We start from the raw sequence: 25318 nt of genomic DNA, 5'->3' as shown, positions 1-25318 counted from the left end.
AATATAATTTCTGGAGAAATTGCGTGTGAAGGCAAAGAAGCTGAATAAATATTTGGGGAATGCTATGTTTAAAGTTGGAACAAGTTGAATTAGTTGAAAAATGTAGAAATTAGAAGGGAAAAACTAAATTTTGTAAAGTTTGGCGAGAATTTCATGGTTGAAAATTTTTAGTTTTTGGTAAGATGGAAGTTGCGGAATAGGTAGGCTTAAAATGAACATTTGAACGTTGGAACGAGTTGAATCAGTCTAAAAATATAGAAATTTGAAGGGAAAAACTAAATTTTTGAAAATTTGGTGTGAATTTCAAAATTGAATTTTCGGTAAGTGAGGTGTGGGATAGGTACGCAAAAAATGAACAATGGAAAGTTGGAATGGGTTGAAAAATGTAGAAATTAGAAGTGAAAAATTAAATTTTGTGAAAATTTGCGTAAATTTTAAACGTGAAAATGTGAATTTAATTAATTAGGCAATGTTGGGAATGTACCCAATGTGATTTGAATGTGCTAAATGATGTGAATTTCAAACTGGAACGACGTAATTGTGAAATGTTGAATATGCCGGAAATTTGTGAATTTTGTGAAAAGGGAAACATCTTGGAATGAAAGAAAAGTAAGCAACAGTGTCATGAATATTTGGAACAAGTTAAAGTGGAACGGAGTCAATCGGTTTTAAGTATTGCGTGTGAAGGCAAAGAAGCTGAATAAATATTTGGGGAATGCTATGTTTAAAGTTGGAACAAGTTGAATTACCGTATTTTCCGCCCTATAAGGCGCACCTAAAAACCTAAATTTTTATCAAAAGTCAACAGTGCGCCTTATAGTCCGGTGCGCCTTATATATGGATCAAGTGATGAATTTGTTGATCCATACTGGTTGTACACAGTGCTCTGCCAAAATGTTTTAGTACGTTTTATTACGACTAGTAAATTACAAGGTCGCATCGCTTCCCAGCATTACGGTAACTGTAGTCAGGGGGCGTCACCGAATAGCTGTTGTACCCGCAAGGCTATTTCATTTCCAAATAGGCTGCTCCGTTAATGTTTCGAGTAAATCTACGGATCGATATGGAAGGGAAACATAGGTAAGTAGTACCAATGCGTTAGATCGAACTTTAGTCAGTTCTGATCATTTTATAGGAGCTCGTTTGAGAGACCCGATTGTTTACACTTTGCTGAGGCTCATGGGAGATTGCGAGCTGAGGGTCATGGGTTTCTGCGGATGGCTAATGCTATAACGATAGCTGCTATACGCGCGAGGCTATTTCATGTCAAAATAGGCTGCTCTGTTAATGTTTCGAGTAAATCTACGCATCGATATGGAAAGAAAACATAGGTAAGTAGTACCAATGCGTTAGATCGAACTTTAGTCAGTTCTGATAATTTTATAGGAGCTCGTATGAGAGACGCGATTGTTTACACTTTGCTGAGGCTCATGGGAGATTGCGAGCTGAGGGTCATGGGTTTTTGCGGATGGCTAATGCTATAACGATAGCTGATATACGCGCGAGGCTTTTTCATGTCAAAATAGGCCCCTCTGTTCATGTTTCGAGTAAATCTACGCATCGATATGGAAGGGAAACATAGGTAAGTAGTACCAATGCGTTAGATCGAACTTTAGTCAGTTCTGATCATTTTATAGGAGCTCGTTTGAGAGACGCGATTGTTTACACTTTGCTGAGGCTCATGGGAGATTGCTTGCTGAGGCTCATGGGAGATTGCGAGCTGAGGGCCATGGGTTTTTGCGGATGGCTAATGCTATAACGATAGCTGCTATACGCGCGAGGCTATTTCACGTCAAAATAGGCTGCTCTGTTCATGTTTCGAGTAAATCTACGGATCGATATGGAAGGGAAACATTGGTAAGTAGTACCAATGCGTTAGATTAAACTTTAGTCAGTTCCAATCATTTTATAGGAGATCGTTTTAGAAACGCAATTGTTTACAGAGGGCTTGTTGGTTATTGGCTAGTGGGTGCATACCGCAACCCTAGTCAACTTCAGTTTGTTGCAGTAAAGCTTCTATTTTATGCGCCTTATAGGCCGGTGCGCCTTATATATGGACAAAGTTTTAAAATGGGCCGTTCATTGAAGGTGCGCCTTATACCCCGGTGCGCCTAATAGGGCGGAAAATACGGGAGTTGCCTTCAAACACTAATAAAGGACAGCAATAACAATAGTGTGAAGGCCTTCGCCTTCACACAATAAAGGACAGGAATAACATGTGAAGGCCTTCGCCTTGTCTAGTGTCTTCAAACTAATAAGGTAAAATATGTTTTAGATTACAAGGCAATGCGTACCGTATTTTGCGGACTACAAGCCGCTCTGGAGTATAAGTCGCACCAACCATAAAATGCATAGTAAGATGGCGGCGCGTGCACACGCAGCTGCCTCTCTGTCCCGAACGGTGTTTTGTTTGTCGTTTAATGTGTGTTTGTCCGACAGTTTTGTGTGTTCGTCTCGTCGCACCGAGTTGTGCTACAAGTACACCGGGCTGGTTCTGCTCGACATCGGCGAAAGCGAGTTTTGTGGCGATCTGGACTTTGAAGCGGGGACATTAAAGGCGCTCGGTCTGCTCCGTCCTGAAGCGTCGGAAGCGGTGTACGAGGAGGCTGAGGAGGGGCGAGAGCGGGGGCGTCCGGGCCAGGCTGGCGGCCGACCCAGCTCGCCCGGCCGTGCCTTCCTTTCTTCTGGCGAACGTTAGATCGCTGGGCATCAACATGCCTGCTGAGATCTACAGACCGGACAGTGCGTAACTGCTGTGCATCTGGAGCGGCTAGCGTTCTATCGGGCGGACCGGGCCATTGTACGAGGGGGAACATCGCGAGGAGGTGGAATGCGCGTCTACATCCGTGACGAATGGTGCTGGGACTCTGTGGTGGGATGCAAGCACTGCTCGCCTCTGGCGAAGTTTGTGATCTCCAGGCTTTTGGGGTCCTAAACCCTCTCCCCCGTTGTTTACTTGTATGTTACTCGTGTACTGTGTCTCGTCACCGTGGGATGGAGGAAACGTAATTTCGATTTCTTTGTGTGTCTTGGCATGAAGGAATTGACAATAAAGCTGACTTTGACTCTGTCTCTGATAATAAAAAAGAAAAAATCATGTATAAGTTGCACTGGAGTATAGGTTGCATTTTTGTGGGAAATTTACTTGATAAAACCCAACACCAAGAACGGACATGTCATCTTGAAAGGAAATCTAAAATAAAAATAGATAAGTAAGCATAAGTAACATAATAATAAATCAGTTAGTCCAACAAAATCTTCATCCTCTGTGTCACTTATAAACTACTCCGCTAACCCCAGATGTAGAAGATGGAGCAGCTCCTCTTTTATGTGGCTTACGCCAGACTTATCGTCAGTTGCGGTTCTAATTATTCCACAGGCCTTGAACGCCCTCATGTAGTTTAGTGTGAAAATAACGTGAAATGGTATGTGTTAACAATTTTAGTCGCACTCCTGGCCAAACTATGAAAAAGACTGCGACTTATAGTCTGGAAAATACGGTATATTGTATAGTGCACTTATATTGCCATATATCAGTTACTGTGTGGAAGTGTGGGGGAACACATAAGAGTAACACATGCATTGTATCCACTACAGAAGAGAGCTATAAGGAATACATTAATCCCTTGTTTATCGCAGATAATTGGTTCCAAGACCACCTGCGATAGTTGAAAATCCGCAATGTAGAAAAAATATATTGTTACTAATCCATAAAAGACCTTTTATGAACGTTTATTGTATCTTATTGTATTCTTAAACACTGTATATTATACGTACTTTTAAATGTTTTTTGTATTCTTCTTTAATAAACATTTTAAATTCAAGCTGATATTCATAAACATTCTTTATTTAATAAAAGGCAAATAAAGAAAATAAATAAGAGTAAATATATTGTTACAATATCTGCACAATAATTATATGAACTTTTATTGTAGTTTTATACTTTATTGTTTTTCTAAAAAATTTTGTATTTTGAAACACGTATTTTTTTAATCAAATTGACTTGCAGACACATTCTTATATATTTAAATAAATAAGAAAATAAATATGAGTAAATATATTGTTACAATAATACACACAAGACTTTTAAAAACGTTTTTTAAAGTGTAAACGCGAGGAAGTGCGCCAGAAGACCAGGAAGGCACCGGGCCCAGACGGCGTGTCACCTTCCTGCTTGAAATTCTGCGCTGAGCAGCTGGCGCCCACCTTTGCACGGATCTTCAACCGTTCTCTGGAGCTGTGTGAGGTGCCCTCGTGCTTCAAGAGCTCCACTGTCGTTCCAGTGGCCAAGAAGCTCGCCATCACAGGTCTGAATGACTATAGACCCGTCGCACTGACATCTGTGGTCATGAAATCTTTCGAGAGGTTAGTGCTGAACAACCTGAAGGAGGTCACGGGCCCCCTGCTTGACCCCCTCCAGTTTGCCTACCGGGCAAACAGGTCAGTGGATGATGCGGTCAACATGAGACTGCACTACATCCTGCACCACCTGGACTCCCCAGGAACGTACGCCAGGATCCTGTTCTTGGACTTCAGCTCGGCGTTCAACACCATCGCTCCTGACATCCTCCAACAGAAGCTCATCCAGCTTGCGGTGCCTGCCTCCACCTGTCAGTGGATCACCAGCTTCCTGACCAACAGGAGACAGCGTGTGAGGCTGGGGGGCATCACATCTGACACCCGGACCACCAATACTGGAGCCCCTCAGGGGTGCGTCCTCTCCCCACTGCTCTTCTCTCTCTACACCAATGATTTCTCCTCAGGTGACTCTCCTGTGAAGCTCCTGAAGTATGCAGACGACACCACTTTCATCGGACTGATCCAGGACGGTGATGAGACTGCGTACAGACAGGAGGTGCAGCGGCTGGTCCACTGGTGCAGCCAAAACCATCTGGAGCTGACCCCGCTCAAGACCGTGGAGATGACAGTGGATTTCAGGCGAGACCCTTCACTACTTTTACCCCTCACTATCCGCAGTAATACTATTCTCTCCACAGACACCTTCAAGTTCCTGGGAACCACAATCTCTCTGGACCTGAAATGGACCGGCCACATAGACTCTGTCCGGAAGAAGGCCCAGCAGAGGCTGTACTTCCTGAGACAGCTCAAGAAGTTCAACCTGCCGCGACAGCTTCTGAAGACCTTCTACACTGCCATCATCCAGTCTGTCCTCTGCACCTCCATCACTGTCTGGTTTGGATCAGCCTCCAAACAAGACAAGCACAGACTACAACGGACAATCAGAACTGCAGAAAAGATCATTGGAATCAACCTCCCATCTATCCAAGACTTGTACCTGTCCAGGACCAGGAAACGTGCAAGGAACATCTCTACAGACCCTTCTCACCCAGGTTGCAGTCTGTTTGAACTACTCCCCTCCGGACGCCAAAACCAGCAGACACAGAGACAGCTTCTTCCCCCAGGCTGTTGCTCTGATGAACTCACACCACTCAGAGTCTCAGAGTCATTACTGTGGAATAACATCCTGCTCTTCACACCTTTTCGACTTTGTCTACACTGTTTTTGGCATTATTCACACGTCCTGAGTGTTATTTAGTCACCTAAATGTTGAACAAAGGGTGTGTTTTTACCGAAGTCAAATTCCTTGTTTGGCACGCTCAAAAATGGCGAATAAAAACTCTTGAATCTTGAATGAAGTGCAAGTCTGAGGTGCTGTTGATATGTTGACGCAGACGTGGTGAATAAAGTGCAGGAGGCTGAGATAAAGTGTAGTTCGAACTGCTAAGCCAATCAGCTGCAAGGACACAGATAAACATGTTTCCATTGGCCATTAGTGTCATATGGGTAGACAAACCCCTGCGGTCCAAGCTCCGAGTGACGCCGCAAAAAGCCACGATCATCGGGGAATAGCTGATGGTGTAGGGGTGCACTTGCCTGTCTTGTTGCCCGTCTTGTGTGCTTCATTGCATATGACGCTGTGGATGAGTGCGTGCGTGCGTGACTTGAAAAAAAAAATTGCGATGCACCAAATCTATCCGCAATATGTTTAAAAAAAAAACCCAAAAAACTGCGAGTTATTAACAAAGAAAGACTGGACACAGAAAGCTTTTTTAAAGTTTTAATAACCTAACTTATCATTTCTTTCCAAACACTGCCTGTGACGCGGCAGTAATACCGCAGCAACACGGAAGTAACACAAGAATAATAGAGCTGGATTAAAAAAAACATACCGGTAAAAGTCACTGAGACGCGGCGGTAACACAGCAGCAACACGATAGTACAGCACCAACAGGGCTTGTTAAAAAACATACCAGTAAAAGTAAAAAAAGAGCTTCATCATCTTCATCTTCCTCGTGTGCACTGAAACCATCGAAGTCTTCCTCCTCAGTGTCCGATTGGAATAGCGTTAGATATTAGGGGTGTAACGATCCATCGATACAGATCGATTAATTGATATATTGCTCTACGATTTACTGGCATCGATGCTAAACGTAAACATCGATTTATATCGCCGTGTTTGACCTCGGACATTAGACGCGACTTTATTTTGAAATCCAGTTCATTGTTGCTTGCTTCCTCTTTCCGGGAGCAGTGAGCGACGTGTTGTGTTGTGAGCAGAGCAGGCACGTGAAAGTGGAGTCGACAACTAGTACGCGGCTCCTGGGCTGGTGCTATGGCTAGTGTCCAAAAAGACGAGGAAATTTGCTCCCCTTTAGGCTTCAAGTCATTCGTTTGGGAGCACTTTGGTTTCCAAAGAAAAGATGGCTCAGGTAAATCCTGCCATGCGGTGATCAAATATTCAGGGAGCACAAATCTCTATATTTATATTTAAAGAAAAAACACGACATCAAAGTTCAGTGTTAAAATAAGCACTTTGTATACTACAATACTCTTGTTGATTTTGCGTATAAATTGTTATAAATCAGGATATTCTATATTTTTTATTTAAAAAAAAAAAATCGATCGTAGAGCACTATATCGCGATGTATCGTGAATGAATCACAGCGGGCTTTAAGATATCGGCAAATATCGTATCGTGAATCTCTGTATCGATATGCTATCGTATCGTGACAAAACCCGCGATTTACCGTTTTTTTCCGTGTATAATGCGCCCCCATGTATAATACGGACCCTAAAAATGGCATGCTGATGCTGGAAAAAAGCCTCTACCAATTTTAAGTCCCAATGATCGTCACACACACAGGGAGGCAATGGGTCCCATTTTTATAGTCTTTGGTATGGTCTTAACTAGGCTGGATGTAATTTTTTTTGTTGGCGTTGATTTCTCCGACTGCCCGTAAACGCACCACCGCGCTCCGTGCGCGCATGTAAAAAAGGCGTGCGGACGTGAAAAAGGCGGCTCTGTATGGGAGACACGTTGAAGAGGAATAAAAACACCCTTGCAAACCAAAACTTGCCCCTCGTCGTGACTCGGAGCCGCAACAAATGTTTCGGATATGTGTAGGGTACATTGTGACAGACAGCAAACGAGCAGGTGATCGAGCAAGCGTCTGATACGAGAGCATTGCGGTCGTATGGAGCGTGTTTGAAGTGAACAGCAGAGACGAAAGGAACAAGGCAATGTGTTGTGAAATAAAATATTACATGTAATACGCATTTTGTTATTTGCTGATTGAAACTGCTAATTAAACTGTGAATTGAAACTAATAGGAAGAAAACAACTCTCGCTCTTTATATAGCTGACGTGTCTTGCGCATCCGTTCTGCGCATCGGATCCATAGTGCGCATGCGCAGTTATACTGCCTCAGTATGACGGCCGGTCCGCGATGGAGATTAAAAAACAAACAATATTTGACAATAACACACCATCAAGGATTGCACCATCGCATCAAACGATGTGTCGTCAATTATGAATTTTACTAAGTGTGTTGGGCAGGATGGCTGAATGCGATGCGCGATTGACAACAAACAAGAAGAAAGGTGATTTCAAGTTTTATTTCGGGGGAGATTTGTCATGTCTCGTCCCCAATTTTGCTATTTGTCTAGGTTGCCATAGTTTCTTTTCGCGTCGCCCCTCTCTTCCTGTGTCACCTCAATCTATGTAACGTGTTTTGTATTTAAGTCCTGTCTGTCCCTCGCTCACCGTCGGATCATTGCATGTGTTACTGTCATGATGTGGTTTCTGTTCCTGTCTTTTTGTTCCACGACTTTGTCGGTCAGTCCTGTTGTTGGTTTTGTTATACCATGACTTTCTTTAAAAAAAAATAATAATAATAATTAAAAAAATATATATATAAAAAAAAAAATTTTGTACCCATGTATAATGCGCACCCCAGATTTTAGGACAAATTAGTTAAATTTTGCGCACTATACATGGAAAGAAACGGTACACCCCTAAAAGATATCCTTCGCCTCACACTTTCTCAGTTTCTCTTTCGTCGTCGCTTTTATGCATTTCTTCGAGTGTGATGAGGGTCTGTTCATGCTAATTTTATTCATGCACAAAGCGCTAAATTACATTAAACTAGCGAGCGACACGTATAGCTCCAGAGTAGACGCGACCACGAAATAAAGAAAAGGGTGACGCAACACAATGTCATCAACATCGACTGCCTTTAGCTTAAAAGCGGCATCATATGCATTTCTTTTGTCCCCCATAATGACGGTTTGTGTATAAAAGCTTCCTTTCTGTAATGTCCGTCTTGATCTCGTTCAGTCTCTTCTTTGTGTGAATTATACGGCGCTATTCGCCTATCAAAACACAAACTAGCACGTCTTCTTCGGCGCATTATGTCTTCTTCGTCTGTCTCGCTCTGCTAGAGCGCCTCCTGGAGGCCGTAAAAATCCATAAATACGCCGCACCGCCATTTAAGCTTTATTTCCCTCTTTGGCAGCCAAATCGATTGCTTTTAACTTAAAAGCTGCATCAAATGCATTTCTTCGTGTGTTTTCCATGATGAGGGTGTGTGCGTGATGCGCGAAATGTTCAAAACACAAACTAGCACGTCTTCTTTGGCGCATTATCTCTTCTCCGTCTGTCTCGCTCTTGCTTCCTGCTAGAGCGCCCCCTGGAGGCCGTAAAATCCATAAATACGCCGCGTTACCATTTAAGCCTCGGGGTTCAAAGTAACCTTCTGAATGAAATGCATTAAAAGTTCTCGTTCATTACAACTTGTTTTTGGTGAGCAAAATGTCAGAAGAATTGAATTTAAATGCTGATTGATTGGGTTTTAATACTGTGCAGATGGTTCAAACAGCGCCACTGCTTTGTGTAATCTCTGAGTCACGTGGCAGAGTATGAGAATGGGTTTAAAGCCCTTTGACGCAGGTCACCTAGCGTGCATTCCTACTAAAGCTCATAATAGTCACAAGCAACACAGCCAGAATAAGCAGCAGCCATAGTAGTGTTTCAAAATAGTATTTTTATTGTTGTTTTTTTCTTCAAGATACCGCAGTGTATAAGAGTGATCAAGTCATCACAAAAATCGCGAAAAAAATCCTTATATAAACCGCACCTGACTATAAGCCGCAGGGTTCAAAATTTTGGAAAAAAGTTGCGGCTTATGGTCCGGAAATTACGGTAACTATATTGTAGCGTTAGCAAAGTACCAGGCAAGACGTCGGTTTGGTAACCGGCTCTTTATTTCACAAATCAAGAGCTGAACATATGAGCCACGCCTCCCCTGCCATCATGAAAAGGGGAAAAAACGAATTCAATTGTTTTTATTATAAAGTCATGTTCCTTTTAATTTCAGTAGTTCTGTATCATTTTGAACCAAAATCGCTGAATTTTTATAGTTATTTTAAAACCGAAGACGATTCGCTTGGAGGAGCCAACTTCCTCTGCCTTTCCTCCACTGAGGATTGTGTAATCACAGGGCTGCCTATGTTGACAGGCTATGCAGTGAGACTGAACTGCTGTCTGTGTCTATGTCGCTGTTTAAGTGTTCAAACACTGTGGCTATATTAACTAATTTCCGTAGTTAAGTCAAAGTCAAAGTCTGCTTTATTGTCAACGTCTTCACATGCCGAGACACACAAAGAGATCGAAATTACGTTTTCTCTATCCCACGGTGACAAGACATATTACACAATAGACATACAAGTAAACGACGCAATATAAAAAACAAGAAGGCACAAACAATAAATAAGAGTAATAAATAATAAATAAACAGATAACACAACAAATAAGAGCCAGTGTGCATACAGACAGTAAAAGTACAGGACGCTACGCAGAACGGGGAAGCGAGTTCAGGATCCTAACAGCCTGGAGTATGAAGCTGTTTGAGAGTCTGGTGGTGCGGGAGCGCAGGCTTCTGTACCTTTTCCTAGAGGGCAGAAGCTCGAACAAAGAGTGAGCGGGGTGACTCACATCACTCACAATCGTGGTCGCCTTGCGGGTGAGATGGGAGGTGTAAATGTCCTTCAAGGAGGGGAGCGAAGCACCAATAATCCTACCAGCCATGTTCACTATGTGCTGCAGGGCCTTCAAGTTGTAGTCAGTGCAGCCGCCACCCCAAACAGCAATACAGCTGGAGAGGACGCTCTCAATGGTGCCGCGGTAAAATGTAGTCATGACGGCCGGAGGAGCGCTTGCTCGCCTGAGTTTCCGCAGGAAGTACAGGTGGCGCTGGGCTTTCTTTGCCAGTGATGCGGTGTTGGTGGACCAGGAGAGATCCTCACTGACGTGCACCCCCAGGAACTTGGCACTGCTCACTCTCTCCACCACAGCACCGTCGATGGTCAGCGGCAGGTGTTGGGTGTGACCCTTCCGGAGGTCCACAACAATCTCCTTGGTCTTGTCGACGTTCAGCAGGAGGTTGTTGTCTCTGCACCACGTGGTCAGAAGGTCAACCTCCAGCCTGTATTGAGTCTCGTCTCCCTTGGTGATGAGACCCACCAAAGTCGTGTCATCAGCAAACTTCACTATACGGTTGTCGCTGTAGGTTGCAGTGCAGTCACGCGTCAGGAGGGTGAAGAGCAGCGGACTGAGCACGCAGCCTTGGGGGGCCCCCGTGCTCAGCGTGATGCTGGCGGAAATTTTGTCGCCAACACGTACTACCTGTGGCCTCTGACAGAGGAAGTCCAGTAGCCAGTTGCAGAGGTAGGTACTGAGGCCCAGCGTGTCAAGTTTGCTGATGAGGCGTTGTGGCACAATGGTGTTGAAGGCAGAACTGAAGTCCACAAACAGCAATCTCACATACGAGTCCGTTCTCTCCAGGTGGGTGAGGGTCGAGTGGAAGGCAGAGCAGATGGCATCCTCAGAGGACCGTTTGGCTCGGTACGCAAACTGGAAGGGGTCAATCAGTTAAGCTGATGTATATACCGTGTTTTCCATGCATAATGCGCGAACTTTAACTAATTTAGTGTCCTAAAATCTGGGGTGCGCATTATGCATGGGTACAACAAATTCTGAAGAAAATCTCCCTCGAAATAAAACTTGAAATCACACATTTCTTCTTGTTTGTTGTCAATCGCGCATCGCATTCAGCCATCCTGCCCAACACAGTCAGTAAAATTCATAATTGACGACACATTGCTTGAGGCGATGGTGCAATCCTTGATGGTGTGTTATCGTCAAATATTGTTTGTTTTTTAATCTCCAACGCAGACCGGATATCATATGGAGGCCGCCATTACAGTATGCGGAGAACGGATGCGCAAGACACGTCAGCTATATAAAGAGCGAGAGTTCAGTTCTCTACCTATTAGTTTCAATTCACAGTTTAATTAACAGTTTCAATCAGCAAATAACAAAATGCGTATTAGAGGTAATATTTTATTTCACAACACTTTGCCTTGTTCCTTTTTTCTCTGCTGTTCACTTCAAACACGCTCCATACGAACACAATGCTCTCGTATCAGACGCTTGCTCGATCACCTGCTCGTTTGCTGTCACAATGTACCCTACACAAATCCGAAACATTTCTTCGCTATCGAGTTTGCTTGCGCATGCGCAGTGATACTGACCGGCAGAATAACATCCGGTTGTTCCCAAAGATGATCTTTTTTCTGAAATAATTTCACGTTTACGGACTTAAGTAAGAGTCAAAATTTGGGTGCATATTATACATGGGTACAGGCTTTTTTCCAGCATCGGCATGCCATTTTTAGGGTGCGTATTATGCATGGGGGTGCATTATGCATGGAAAAACACGGTAGTATCTAGTGTTTTTTGTCATCTGTCTGTAACGTCGTGTTTCTATAGATCAACAAAACGGCTTTGAAAAGAGACCTTACGGAGGCAACGAAAAAAAGGTTCTCCAGCCTCTCTGTCCCGAACGGTGTTTTGTTTTGTCGTTTAATGTGGGTTTGTCCGACAGTTTTGTGTTTTCGTCTCGTCGTACTGAGTCGTGCTACAAGTACAGCAGGCTGGTTCTGCTCGACATCGGCGAAAGCGAGTTTTCTGGACTTTGAAGCGGGGTCATTAAAGATGCTCGGTCTGCTCCGTCCTGAAGCGTTGCCGGACTCGCCTGCTAATCCTCCCCCGGTTGGGAAGCGTTGGAAGCGGTGTGCGAGGAGGCTGAAGAGGGGCGAGCGCGGGGGCGTCCGGGCCAGGCTGGCGGACAACCCAGCTCGCCCGGCCGTGCCTTCCATTCTTCTGGCGAATGTTCGGTCGCTGGACATCAACATGGTTTACATTCTCCTGCTGAGATCTACAAACCGGACAGTGCGTAACTGCTGTGTGCTCGTGTTCACTGGGACTTGGTTGACTGTCATCATTCCGGACTCTGCTGTGCATCTGGAGCGGCTAGCGTGCTATCGGGCGGACCGGGCCATTGTACAAGGGGGAAAGTCGCGAGGAGGTGGGATGTGTGTCTACATCCGTGACGGATGGTGCCGGGACTCTGTGGTGGTATGCGAGCACTGCTCACCACTGGCGGAGTTTGTGATCTCCAGGCTGTTAGGGTCCTGAACTCTCTCCCCCCCTTCTGCGTGGCAGTCCTGTACTTTTGCGCTTTGTTCTGACTGTCTGCTGTGCACTCTTGCTCCGTTTTGCTCCTCTTATTTACTGTGTTATTTGTTTATTTATTATTCATTCATCACTCTTATTGTTCATTGTTTGTGCCTTCTTGTTTTATTTTGTGTTGTTTACTTGTATGTTTATCGTGTACTGTGTCTCGTAACCGTGGGATAGGGGAAACGTAATTTCAGAGTCAGCTTTATTGTCAATCAATTGACAATAAAGCAGACTTTGACTTTGACTTATGGGAGGGGGTGCTAGACTTTTTTGCAGACATGCAAAATAAGAATTTTGCACCTGTAGAATAAGAAATCTCCAGTTCAAATTTACAGTGAACTACTGAGGAGCAGTCGTCTATTTATTTCGTTTTACATTCTTTTTTTGTTGTTGTTTTTACATTTCATTTTACAATGGAGGATTACATATCCAAACGATTTTCAACCATGGATTTTCGGTCAAAGCAGGAGGTCATCAGTAAAGGAAGAGCAACTCCAGAGTTAAAAGGTTTGATTCGGACAACGGGACTTCGGAACGGAGTGGTACGCACGATCGAAAAAAAGTTTTTGATTCCATGTGCTTTATTGAGTTTTTATGTGTGAAGACTGCTGATATGAGATTTTAATTAAAATAGTTCAAAATAATTAATAAATAAGCCACACTAGAGCAGCGTTCCCCAACTTTTTTTTGTGACACGGTTAGGTGCCGGACAATTTTAAGGGGAGGGGGGGGGCTGGTCTGACGTCAGTTGTTCCCCAGGCATGAACCTCACCGCACGTCACTGTTTACAGGACACTTTTACCCGGTAGAGGAGACGAGACCAATGGGAACATGTTGATCCTTGCCACTGATTGGCTTAGAACTGAAAGAGCAGTTCTACCCACACTTTAGCTCAGCCTCTCGCAGTCGCGCTACGTATCCACTCTTCCACTTCGTTTGCATCAGCAGAATCGTTAGGGGGGGTGACGTCGGTGCCTCCCCAGTCATGAACCTCAATGCACGTCACTGGAGCATACACAGTGCTACAAGCAAGCGCCCTGGATCGCTCTTTCCGCCCCCCCCGTTGCTTCCTTGGTAGACAATCGGAAACTACGGGAGTTTAACAACATAGACGTTGCTACTCTAAATAAACTACAGTTTTTTTCCATGTATAATGCGTCCCCATGTATAATACGCACCCTAAAAATGGCATGTCGATGCTGGAAAAAAGCCTGTACCGATGTATAATACGCACCCAAATTTTGACTCCGACTTAAGTCCGTAAACGTAAAATTATTTCAGAAAAAAAATCACGAGAGCATTGTGTTCGTATGGAGCGTGTTTGAAGTGAATAGCAGAAAAGAAAGGAACAAGGCAAAGTGTTGTGAAATAAAATATTACCTGTAATACACATTTAGGTGGAGAGCTGAACTCTCGCTCTTTATATAGCTGACGTGTCAAAAAAAAAAAAAAATGTACCCATCGAGGAGATTTACCCAGATTTTAGGACAATAAATTAGTTAAATTTTGCGCATTATACATGGAAAAAAACAGTATATATCAAATAAATATAACGAACCATCTGTGTCACTCCAAATCATAAAATCTCCTGACTCCGGAAGTCAGTGAATGGAACTCATTGTCAGTGAGGCTCCAATAATTCCACAGCCATAGTGCGCCCTCATGTGGTTTAAAGTGAAAATAACATGTGAAGTGATCAACTATACTAGTAAGTCAGTAATGTGTTAATGATCAAGTAAAGATTTGTGAATAATTACACATATAAGTCGCTCCTGAGTATAAGTCGCCCCCCCACCCAAACTATGAAAAAATAATGCGACTTATAGTCCGAAAAATACGGTATATGATGCCGCATTTAAGTTAAAGGCAGTCAATTTGGCTCTTAACATGCACTGTAGAGGTTTCTTCCAGTCACTCGAGGGCACTGGGCTATTGTTGATGACATCTTGTTGCGTCACCTTTTCCTTTATTTCCTGGTCACGTCTACTCTGGAGCTATACGTGTAGCTCGCTAGTTTAATGTACCGCTTTTTTCCGTGTATAGTGCGCAAAATTTAACGAATTTATTGTCCTAAAATCTGGGGTGCGCATTATACATGGGTACAAAAAATTTTTAAATTTTTTTTTTTTATTTTAATTATTATTATTTTTTTTTTTTTTTTTTTAGAAAACAAAACCAACAACAGGACTGACCGACAAAGTCGTGGAACAAAAAGACAGGGTGACATTACCAAAGACAGGAACAGAAAGCAAACAGACATCATGACAGTAACACATGCAATGATCCGACGGTGAGCGAGGGGGAGACAGGACTTAAATACAAAACACGTTACATCGATTGAGGTGACACAGGAAGAGAGGGGCGACGCAAACAGAAACTATGGCAACCTAGACAAATAGCAAAACTGGGCACGAGACATGACAAATCTCCCCCGAAATAAAACTTGTAATCACCTTTCTTCTTGTTTGTTGTCAATCGCGCATCGCATTCATCCATCCTGTCCCAACACACTTAGTCAAAAAAATCCATAATTGACGACACATCGTTTGATGCGATGGTGCAATCCTTGATGGTGTGTTATTGTCAAATATTGTTTGTTTTTTAATCTCCATCGCGGACCGGACGTCATACGGAGGCCGCCATTACAGATGCGCAGAACGGATGCGCAAGACACGTCAGCTATATAAAGAGCGAGAGTTCAGTTCTCCTGTGGTGTGCAAGGACTAGAGTTGGAGGCGGAGTGACAAATGACGGTGCCAACGGCAGTTGTTTTAATGACATTTATAATTATCTTCATTCAACCACGGGCCGACTCTTTTTCCCTCGAGATCCTAACACCAACTAAACCAAACAGGAAACTCCCACACCTCTAAACCATCCCACCGGAACTCGGCAACGTGAACTTAGGTTCCGGGTGAATTATGCCAACCAACTACACTCCACCTATTAGTTTCAATTCACAGTTTAATTTGCAGTTTCAATCAGCAAATAACAAAATGCGTATTACAGGTCGGTCATATTTTATTTCACAACACTTTGCCTTGTTCCTTTCGTCTCTGCTGTTCACTTCAAACACGCTCCATACGAGCAAAATGCTCTCGTATCCGACAAGGCTTGCTCGATCACCTGCTCGTTTGCTGTCTGTCACAATGTACCCTACACAAATCCGAAACATTTGTTGCGGCTCCGAGTCACGACGAGGGGCAAGTTTTGGTTTCCAAGGGTGTTTTTATTCCTCTTCAACGTCTCTCCCATACAGAGCCGCCTTTTTCACGTCCGCACGCCTCTTTCCCGCGGAGCGCGGTGGTGCGTTTACGGGCAGTCGGAGAAATCAACGCCAACAAAAAAAATTACATCCAGCCTAGTTAAGACCATACCAAAGACTATAAAAATGGGACCCATTGCCTCCCTGCGTGTGTGACGATCATTGGGACTTAAAAAAAAAAAAAAGAAAAATTTCATAAAAAAAAAATTCATAAAAATTGGGTGCGTATTATACATGGGTACAGGCTTTTTTCCAGCATCAGCATGCCATTTTTAGGGTGCGTATTATACATGGGGGCGCACTATACACGGAAAAAAACGGTAACTTAGTTCTTAGTAACAGACCCTCATCGTGGAAAATGCTAGAAGAAATGCATAAAAGTGTGTGGCGAAGTATATCTGACGCTATTCCGATCGGACACTGAGGAGGAAGACTTCGATGGTTTCAGTACACAGGAGGAAGATGAAGACGACGGCTCTCAGTGACTTTTACTAGTATGTTTTTTTTTTAACCAGCCCTGTTAGTGCTGTGCTACCGTGTTGCTGCTGTGTTACCGCCGCGTCTCAGTGACTTTTACCGGTATGTTTTTTTATCCAGCCCTATTAGTGCTGTGTTACTTTCGTGTTGCTGCGGTATTACTGCCGCGTCACAGGCAGTGTTTGGAAAGAAATGTTAAGGTACGTTATTAAAACTTTAAAAAGGCTTTCTGTGTACCGTCTTTCTTTGTAAATAACTCGCGTGCACATGCGACTTTTAGTACGGTGCGGCTTATTTATGGAAAAAAAAATCCCCTAATTTTTGGTTGTGAGTTTTATAATCAGGTGAGGCTTATAGACCAGAAATTACGCTAATTATTGTGTGGAAGGTGACAGGAACTATAAGATTTTCTTTATCCTGTTCCTTCTCAAGCATAGATATGTAAATATGTGTTTACTTGCTAAAGTTACATTGTCTATTGATCAAAATACACACCAATGAAGGAGATAAATAACAATTAAATCAAGGAAAAGAATCATACATGAAATCTGTCTCCTCAACTCAAAAGTAGTGTTTTAAAATCAATTGAGTAACAGGGTGCCTCCTGTAGAACTGGATGAAAGGTTACCTGTGATTGCAAGGGTCTTGATGCAGGTCTCAACTTGGCTTTGATGCTGCTGCTGCAACCAGGGACAGTCCAGCAGGCGCACGGATGATTGCAGCAGCTGTGTGACGATGGAATGATGACTCTAACAATGAGAGGAGATGTTGTGGAGTTAAACCCAATGATTAGACAAAGCACATCTCTGCAGAGGCAAATATTGAGCTGACCTGCAGCGAAGTGCTGTTTTCAGAGAAGGGTGAGCTGAAAAAAGCGTTGATGGTGTCAAAGACCACATTGATTATATACTTTTCCAAGACTGGATCAGAAAGTTGCTTGTCTCGCTTGTTGCACACCTGCCAGAAGCAAACACCCTATTAGCAATCACAGAACAATAGTAAGACAACAAAGCGCTCCCGCTCACTTGGGCCATGTCAACTGTGAAGTCCTCAAAGAGCTTCCAGATGTGGTTGGATGTGTAGATCTCCTTCATCTCTACCTCTGTATCCACGTAGCAATGATTGACAAAGTTGACATAAGCAACTTTCACCTGAACACACACAAAATGATAGCATGACAGAGGCACAATGAATTGCGGTGAATTGAATAAAAAACCCAGATAAAGTGCATATATGGTGCCCAGTAATATCTGCGCAATCTGATTGGTAAACGGTGGTGTAAAGGAAACGTAAAGAGACAGAGGCAGATGTGGCGGAGACCCTTGTATCCATTTTAGGGTGTTGATTCAAACGAGGGTTGATGGGCATTCAAGTAGAAAACTAAGTTCATGAGTCTCCTGACAAGGTTTCCGATAAATATTTACCAAATGCAGCACCTTCCACCTTATTGATGATCGTTTTTTGCTGGCCATTTCTCATCTGCAAAGGGGCCACTCACACTCTGGGCATCACGGACATCATGACTAGAGTGGGCCATAGACAGAAAAGTGCTTCGCATGGCAATGTTAGTAGTACCATTTTCTGCTACGTTCAAAGTTGTACTATTACCAATAACACTGCAGGGATGAGAATGGGAAATGTGAAAAAGCACGGAAAAGTAGCGGGGGAGGATATATATATGCCGTCGCGGTGGGCGGGGGAATGCTCGTGAGTCGCCGAGGCTAACGTTGCCCGGCCAGTTGGCTGGCCGCTCCCCCCATATATAAAAAAATAATTTTCTCAACAGATTTACACGATTTACGAAAATAGTTTCGACGGAAAAAAACACGGAAATCCGCGGATCCGCAGAAAATTCTCATCCCTGACACTGGTGTGTGTGCTTGTCAGCATTCAATGCTGATGAGCATTGACACAGAGATAGAGTAGGTGAGGTAATTGCCACGATATACTGTGGTCTTTCACCATACATGTACAAACACAAAAGATGGCCAACCTCGGTGATGCAGTCCTCATTCGTTACCACACGGACAATGTCTTCCAGTGGTAGCAGGGATGTGCACTTAATCTCCGTGTAGACATTCTTGCCCTCAGCGCATGCCGCCAGCAGCTCCACCAGCGAGATGTGGTACCTGCACAACACCACACCCTCTCATAAAATACCTTTTTCCACACGAATGCAGCAATTACCTGAGCGGGCTCTTTTCACTAATGCCCTCCCTGCTCTCAGCCATCAGCTCCAGCATGACATTGAAGGAAGCCTTGTCATTGTAGAAGACAACTATGTCTTCGCCAGCATTGGTCAGCTGCAGAGACAATCTATTGATCATACAAGAGGCCATGTCCATGCTAGAAAAACAATCTCGGTAAGACTCTCACCTCAGTCATGACCATGTCCTGGCATTTCTTGACGTACTTGCCCTCAGCCTTGATGATGGTGTGCAGGAAGTTGAGGTAGTGCACATGGCGTCCATGTGTGGCCAAGCAGTGGATGAAATGCTGCAAGACACTTTCCGATATCTCCGTGCATAGCTGGTAGTTGTTGCTAAAGATGTGCTGCACAGTTTCCGCCTCCAGCAGCTGCACAGTAAGGAGAGAGTCACAGATAGTCAACCACCTCACTATGAGAGCAAGTTTGAACCCAACAAGCTAACATCATGACTAAACATTCTTGTCAATGTCAAGCAGGGGTGACTGTGAAAAATGTGTTGAGTCTCCATGATTTCCAATACAATCACTTTAAGGGTCAATACATGTTGGTTGCTAAGTCAGGTAGCTCTAGCTTTGCCTAACTCCTTAGCTTCATTTTGTTCTTTCTTTATTTCATATTGTACAAATAGTCTTTCTCCTTTGTGGCATCCAGCAGTCCAGATCCAGTATGGCACCATGTTTCCTCATGTAAGGCTTGGTACAACAAAAACATTGTGATGTATTGGGTGTGCTGTTTGCTTTTTTCCTAAAGGTCAACTTCAACATGACTGTAGGGAACTGGTACTGACTACCCCTGGATTAAGGAAGAGACTGAGGTTCTTGTGCAACAGAGCCTGGTTCTCTTGGTTGCCCATGCAGAACTTCTGCAGGAAAAGATGAGTGTATCTGATGATCTCTCGCATCTTCACGTCATTCTACAGACCAAAACAGGGAAGACAAGAAGACGTTTTTAGCGCTTTTCATGCATTTAAGTAGGTTTCTATTTATGTTGTGATCCCATTGCTGTTGCTTGGTCGCAATTTCAGCCATTATCAGGAATATGTTTGTGGTCAAAAGGACTGATTTAAATCCTTTGAGTTTGCATTTGGTTCGTAGCCTTATGGTTGTAACTTGTGAGAAAAAGGTTGTCCATCATGTTTTGTCTAGCATCAAGATTGACACATTCGATTGATTGGATGTTGAAAGCCAACTTCATTTCTACAGCTCATTTGGGTTGCTCATGATCCCAGGAGCCTATTCCAGCTGACTGGGTGAAAAGGAAGGTATACGCTGGGCTGGTCGCCAGCCGAGTCACACTCACATTCGCACCTACTGTCAATTTAGAGTCACTGCTGCAGCTAAGGCCATGCTTTTAAATTGTCGAAGCTGGACTACCCAGACCAAAGAAAGCAGGAATACTTTCTCTGCCATGGTCTTGTTAAGACATGGCAAATATTTTGCTCCGATTGAAGGCAAGACAAAGAGAATTTATGGCAGTAACATGCAAAAGGTTATAATACTCCAAACAAGCTGTGAAAGACATAGATTACTTTATTTGAAAACTTTATTTTCTTTAGTCTCAGTGGAAAGAAGTTGTATTTTACTACTACAATTACAGTCTGAAAGGGCTCATTTTCTCTGCCATGTTCCTGTTAAGACATGGCAAATGTTTTGCACTGATTGAAGGCAAGACAAAGAGGATGGCAGCAACACGCAAAAGATTATAGTACTACAACCAAGCTGTGAAAGACATCATTTTTTTGAAAATGTTATTTTCTTTAGTCTCAGGCCCTGTTGGACAAAAAGGTAGCCTCCTTTCGCCTTCCTGACTGTCATCGGATTTGCAGCTTTGGACACTTAGGTGAAGAAAGGGGCGTAGCTGTGAACTGATCACCATCTGGTGGTGTGCGGGCCTCAAGGTTATTTTGATTAATGAAAACTAATGAAAAACCTAAAACTAAATATGAAAAAAAAAACGGTTTCGTTAACGGGCTTTACAGTTTGAAAGTGCAGGGTTCGATTCCGGCTCCGGTCTTCAAAATGAAATTGAAATAAAAGCTGACTACAATCAAAATTCCAAAACCCAGGTTGGATCCGAGGGTGCGGGAAGAGTCTGACCTGGCAGACCCAAACGTTTTGTGAGGGCTTGCTGAACGAACGAATGAATGAATGAATGAATGAATGAATGAATGAATGAATGAAAGAACGAACAAATGAATAAAACTCTTGAATTGTTCTCATGCTGATGCGTTACTTAAGATGAGCCGCTCAACCCTCGAACTAAAGCCGTTATAACAAAGTGGGCATTTCAGGTGAACACTTACAGTCCTTCCAGTGATGCAAAATAGCCATGCATTAAACTAAAACAAATGAAATGTTCAGCTTTTTTCCTTCCTCAAAATCATACAAGGAGTAGGCTTCTGTTTTAAGAAAACAGAAACTTGGATATCATCTGCATGAGAATGTAAAGCACTTTTTTGGGGGTTGGCGGTCTCACCTGGTCGTACGATACCTGCAGCAAGTCCAGCATGACTTTATGAGCCCCCATGTTCTTCAGCAACCTCTGCTGCTTCTTCCATATGCCACTGCTACACATTTTGTTCAGTCTCTCCAAGATCTACATCACCACAACACAACAAAACACAATACAACGCAGCACATCACAACAAAACACAACATAATACTTTACATCAGCTCAGTTGCAGACTGCAGGACCAAACTTCAAATTCCCTTCTAACATCACCTCCAACATCACCATCAGAGTTACTATATACTTTGGGGTTCTTTCGTATGGTAAGCACTATTGAATAATGCACACTCAAACCAATAGATGTTTCAATGGCTTCTTTCCATTTATCGGAGATATTTAAGAGTTGAGTAATATTTCACAATGGCAGTTGGACTCCGCAGCTCTGCGTCATTATTAGCACAGTTGTTGTTGATCAATATTCCCACAGTAGTAGACACTATATTGAGTAAAGACATAGCCACAATGACTCTATAACCTAAATGTACAGTTTGTTATAGTGGTTTTTTTTTTCATTACCAGAGTGGCTGTAGCTACTGGAGATAAGTTCCTCGTGTTTTTTAACTACGGGTTCAATGGTCCATGGCAAAATATGGAGTTAACTTCTAACCCCTTTAGTTGTCACACACGTTCTCTCATTGTTTGAACTGTAGCTCAGCTCGGTCAAAAGGCAGCCATGGTTGCCAGGTCTGTGTATTATTGCATACTTTCAAAGTCAAAGTCAAAGTCAAAGTCAAGGTCTGCTTTATTGTCAACGTCTTCACATGCCGAGACACACAAAGAGATCGAAATTACGTTTTCTCTATCCCACGGTGACAAGACATATTACATGATAGACATACAAGTAAACGACGCAATATAAAACACAAGAAGGCACAAACAATAAATAATAAGAGTAATAATAAATAATAAATAAACAGACAACACAACAAACAAGAGCCAGTGTGCATACAGACAGTAAAAGTACAGGACGCTACGCAGAACGGGGAAGCGAGTTCAGGATCCTAACAGCCTGGAGCATGAAGCTGTTTGAGAGTCTGGTGGTGCGGGAGCGCAGGCTTCTGTACCTTTTCCCAGAGGGCAGAAGCTCGAACAAAGAGTGAGCGGGGTGACTCACATCACTCACAATCGTGGTCGCCTTGCGGGTGAGATGGGAGGTGTAAATGTCCTTCAAGAAGGGGAGCGAAGCACCAATAATCTTACCAGCCGTGTTCACTATGCGCTGCAGGGCCTTCAAGTTGTAGTCAGTGCAGCCGCCACCCCAAACAGCAATACAGCTGGAGAGGACGCTCTCAATGGGCTTCTTGTTTTGATAAATATCTTGTAAATGCTGGCAGTCGCAAGTTAAGGTTTTTATTTTCTTGTTTCAAAAGTGCAGCTGCTATTTTGGCCTTTTTCTGCTCCCAAACCCAAGAGAGACCAGAAGTATGCACCTCAACCACCACTAAAAAAAACTCCTGACTTGGTCACTTACTATATTTCTGTACACAACTGGCAATACTGAATATAGAGAGGCATGCCTAGCATGAGCAGAGGAATCGAGAGTCAAACGTTGGAAGAAGCACTGGTGTGTGTGCAAAGTTCGGTTTTGCTATCAAAACAACTGTTTCTTATAGTGCTTAGAAGCACACAAGGACTATATATACAGTGATCCCTCGCCACTTCGCACTTCACCTATAGCGGATTAACTATTCTGAGGGTTTCTGACAGCATGGGGCGTGCCTTTGAGCAATGTACTTCACTGCATACAACTGTCACAAACAAGGCAGGACAACCATGTGCAACACGGTCTCTTTATTTGGGAAATGGGAAAAGGGGAAAAGGGAGCCTAGAACGCCAGCAGAGCAGATGAACAAGGCGACTGACGAGCTGGTCAGCAAGCTCACGTGGTGGCAGACCAGCAAAGCAAGCTCGTGATCAGGGACAGGCAGAAGGTCGGGTCGGGCAAAGAGAGTCCAGGCATCTCGCTACACAGCTGACCAGGCAAATGGGACTCAGGTGGCAGACGTACGTGTGTCAAGGCAGACAAACCAGCGAGGACTGACCTGCTCACGGCCCCTGAATACGTGACCTAATCAGTGGGTAACACGGTACAGGCGGCAGCGATCAGCCCCAATTAGTGTGCGCAGTTCCGCATTGGCGTCACCCAAGGTCTAGCACAGAAAAGCGTCAGCAGGACAGCAGGGTGAGAACGGAGTGTAGACGTAACACAGCCGCCCACAAAGGCAAAGGAGTCAGGATAGTGGTAATGAGCGCTGATAGCACGGGGAATGCCTCTGAGCAATGTGTGTCACTATGCACGTCACTGAGAACAAGCGCAGGAGGCCCAGGAGGTCGTAAGCCGGCTACGCACAAGGGAAGAGCCCCAACTGGTGCAGGAGGAGTCAGGACACGTGACATTATTACGTGTTAATTCTTTTAATAACTGTAGAGGTACAATACATGCATAGAACAGTGTGGGAATGGTTATTAGGTGAACGGGGAAAGTTTAAAGTTTGTGTTAAGAGTTGATCACAATTTAGAGTCAGATCAATAAGTAAAATCCGTAGCCTAACAGGTTGACAAATTATTCTGATCATATGATAATGTTGGAATGTAGACTAGAATTACACTCCTCAAAAAAATTAAAGGAACACTTTGAAAAGACATCCGATTTCAATGGTGAATTTTTTTGGGGGGGATATCTATACTGATATGAACAGTTTAATGTCTCAGGAACAAAAGGATGCCACATCGTTTGATGGAAATAAAAGTTTTCAGCCTTAATTCAATTTCTGCAACTCAAAATTACTTTCAATATCTTGTGTGGCCCCCACGAGCTTGTATGCATGCTTGACAACATCGCGGCATGCTCCTAATGAGACGACGGATGGCGTCTTGTGAGATGTCCTCCCAGATCTGTCTAAGGCAGGGGTGTCAAACTCCTTTCCTCGGGGGCCGAATCCCTACATGTTTTCCAAGTTTCCCTTGTTAAACACACCTGATTCGAATGACCAGTTCGTCCTCACTTTCAGCAGGAGCCTGATTAATTGAATCAGGTGTGTTTAACGAGGGAAACTTGGAAAACATGTAGGGATTCGGCCCCCGAGGAAAGGATCTTGACACCCCTGGTCTAAGGGCATCAGTAAGCTCCTGTAAAGTCTGAGGAGCAACATGGCGGCATCTGATGGACCGAAACATTATGTCCCAGAGGTGTTCTATCGGGTTTATATCAGGTGATCGTGAGGGCCATTCAATTGTGTCAATTCCGTCATCCTCCAGCTACTGTCTGCATACTCTTGCCACATGAGGCAGGACATTGTTGTGGATCAGGAGGAACCCAGGACCTACTGCACCAGCGTAGGGTCTGACCATTTCATCCCAATACCTAATGGCAGTCAGACTGCCGTTCTCTAGCCTGCAGAGGTCTGTTTGTCCCTCCATGGAAATGCTCGCCAGACCATCACTGACCCACCACCGAACCGGTCATGCTGAATGATGTTGCAGGCAGCATAGCGCTCTCCTTGGCTTCTCCAGGTCCTTTCACGTCTATCACAGGTGCTCAAGGTAAACCTCTCATCTGTGAAAAGCACAGGGCTCCAGTGGCGGACTTGCCAATTCTGGTGTTCTATGGCAAATGCCAATCGAGCTCCACGGTGCTGAGCAATGAGCACAGGGCACACCCCAAAGGACGTCGTGCCCTGAGGCCACCCACGTGAAGTCTGTTTCTGACTGTTTGGGCAGAGACATTCACACCAGTAGCCCGCTGGAAGTCATTCTGTAGGGCTCGGGCAGTGCTCAACTTGTTTCTCCTTGCACAAAGCAGCAGATATTGGTCCTGCTGATGGAATGAGGACCGTCTACGGCCCTGTCCAGCTTTCCTAGAGTAATTGCCTGTCTCCTGGAATCTCCTTCATGCTCTGGAGATCGTACTGGGAGACATATCAAATCTTCTTGCAACAGCACGCATGGATTTGCCATCCTGGAGGAGTTGGACAAT

General features: G+C 43.9%; 1 protein-coding gene across 2 annotated transcripts in view; it reads right to left on the bottom strand.

Moving 5' to 3' along the window:
• itpr3 (inositol 1,4,5-trisphosphate receptor, type 3) overlaps positions 1-25318 on the bottom strand; it is a 534890-nt gene that overhangs the window by 130845 nt on the left and 378727 nt on the right. The window contains exons 29-36 of one of the 2 annotated variants that reach the window (XM_061272597.1): positions 21310-21429; positions 19622-19747; positions 19002-19202; positions 18813-18928; positions 18619-18754; positions 17651-17776; positions 17457-17582; positions 17254-17374 (exon numbers count right to left, since the gene is read on the bottom strand). In XM_061272597.1, coding sequence (XP_061128581.1) covers positions 17254-17374; positions 17457-17582; positions 17651-17776; positions 18619-18754; positions 18813-18928; positions 19002-19202; positions 19622-19747; positions 21310-21429 — 1072 coding nt within the window. The remainder of the gene's footprint in view (positions 1-17253; positions 17375-17456; positions 17583-17650; positions 17777-18618; positions 18755-18812; positions 18929-19001; positions 19203-19621; positions 19748-21309; positions 21430-25318) is intronic. The other variant, XM_061272598.1, reaches the window with a different exon arrangement.

This window comes from Syngnathus typhle, linkage group LG2, assembly GCF_033458585.1.
Source record: "Syngnathus typhle isolate RoL2023-S1 ecotype Sweden linkage group LG2, RoL_Styp_1.0, whole genome shotgun sequence".
NCBI classification, from domain to species: Eukaryota; Metazoa; Chordata; class Actinopteri; order Syngnathiformes; family Syngnathidae; genus Syngnathus; species Syngnathus typhle.
Note: the sequence above shows the minus strand (reverse complement) of the source record. Positions and strands in the feature narration are given on the sequence as shown.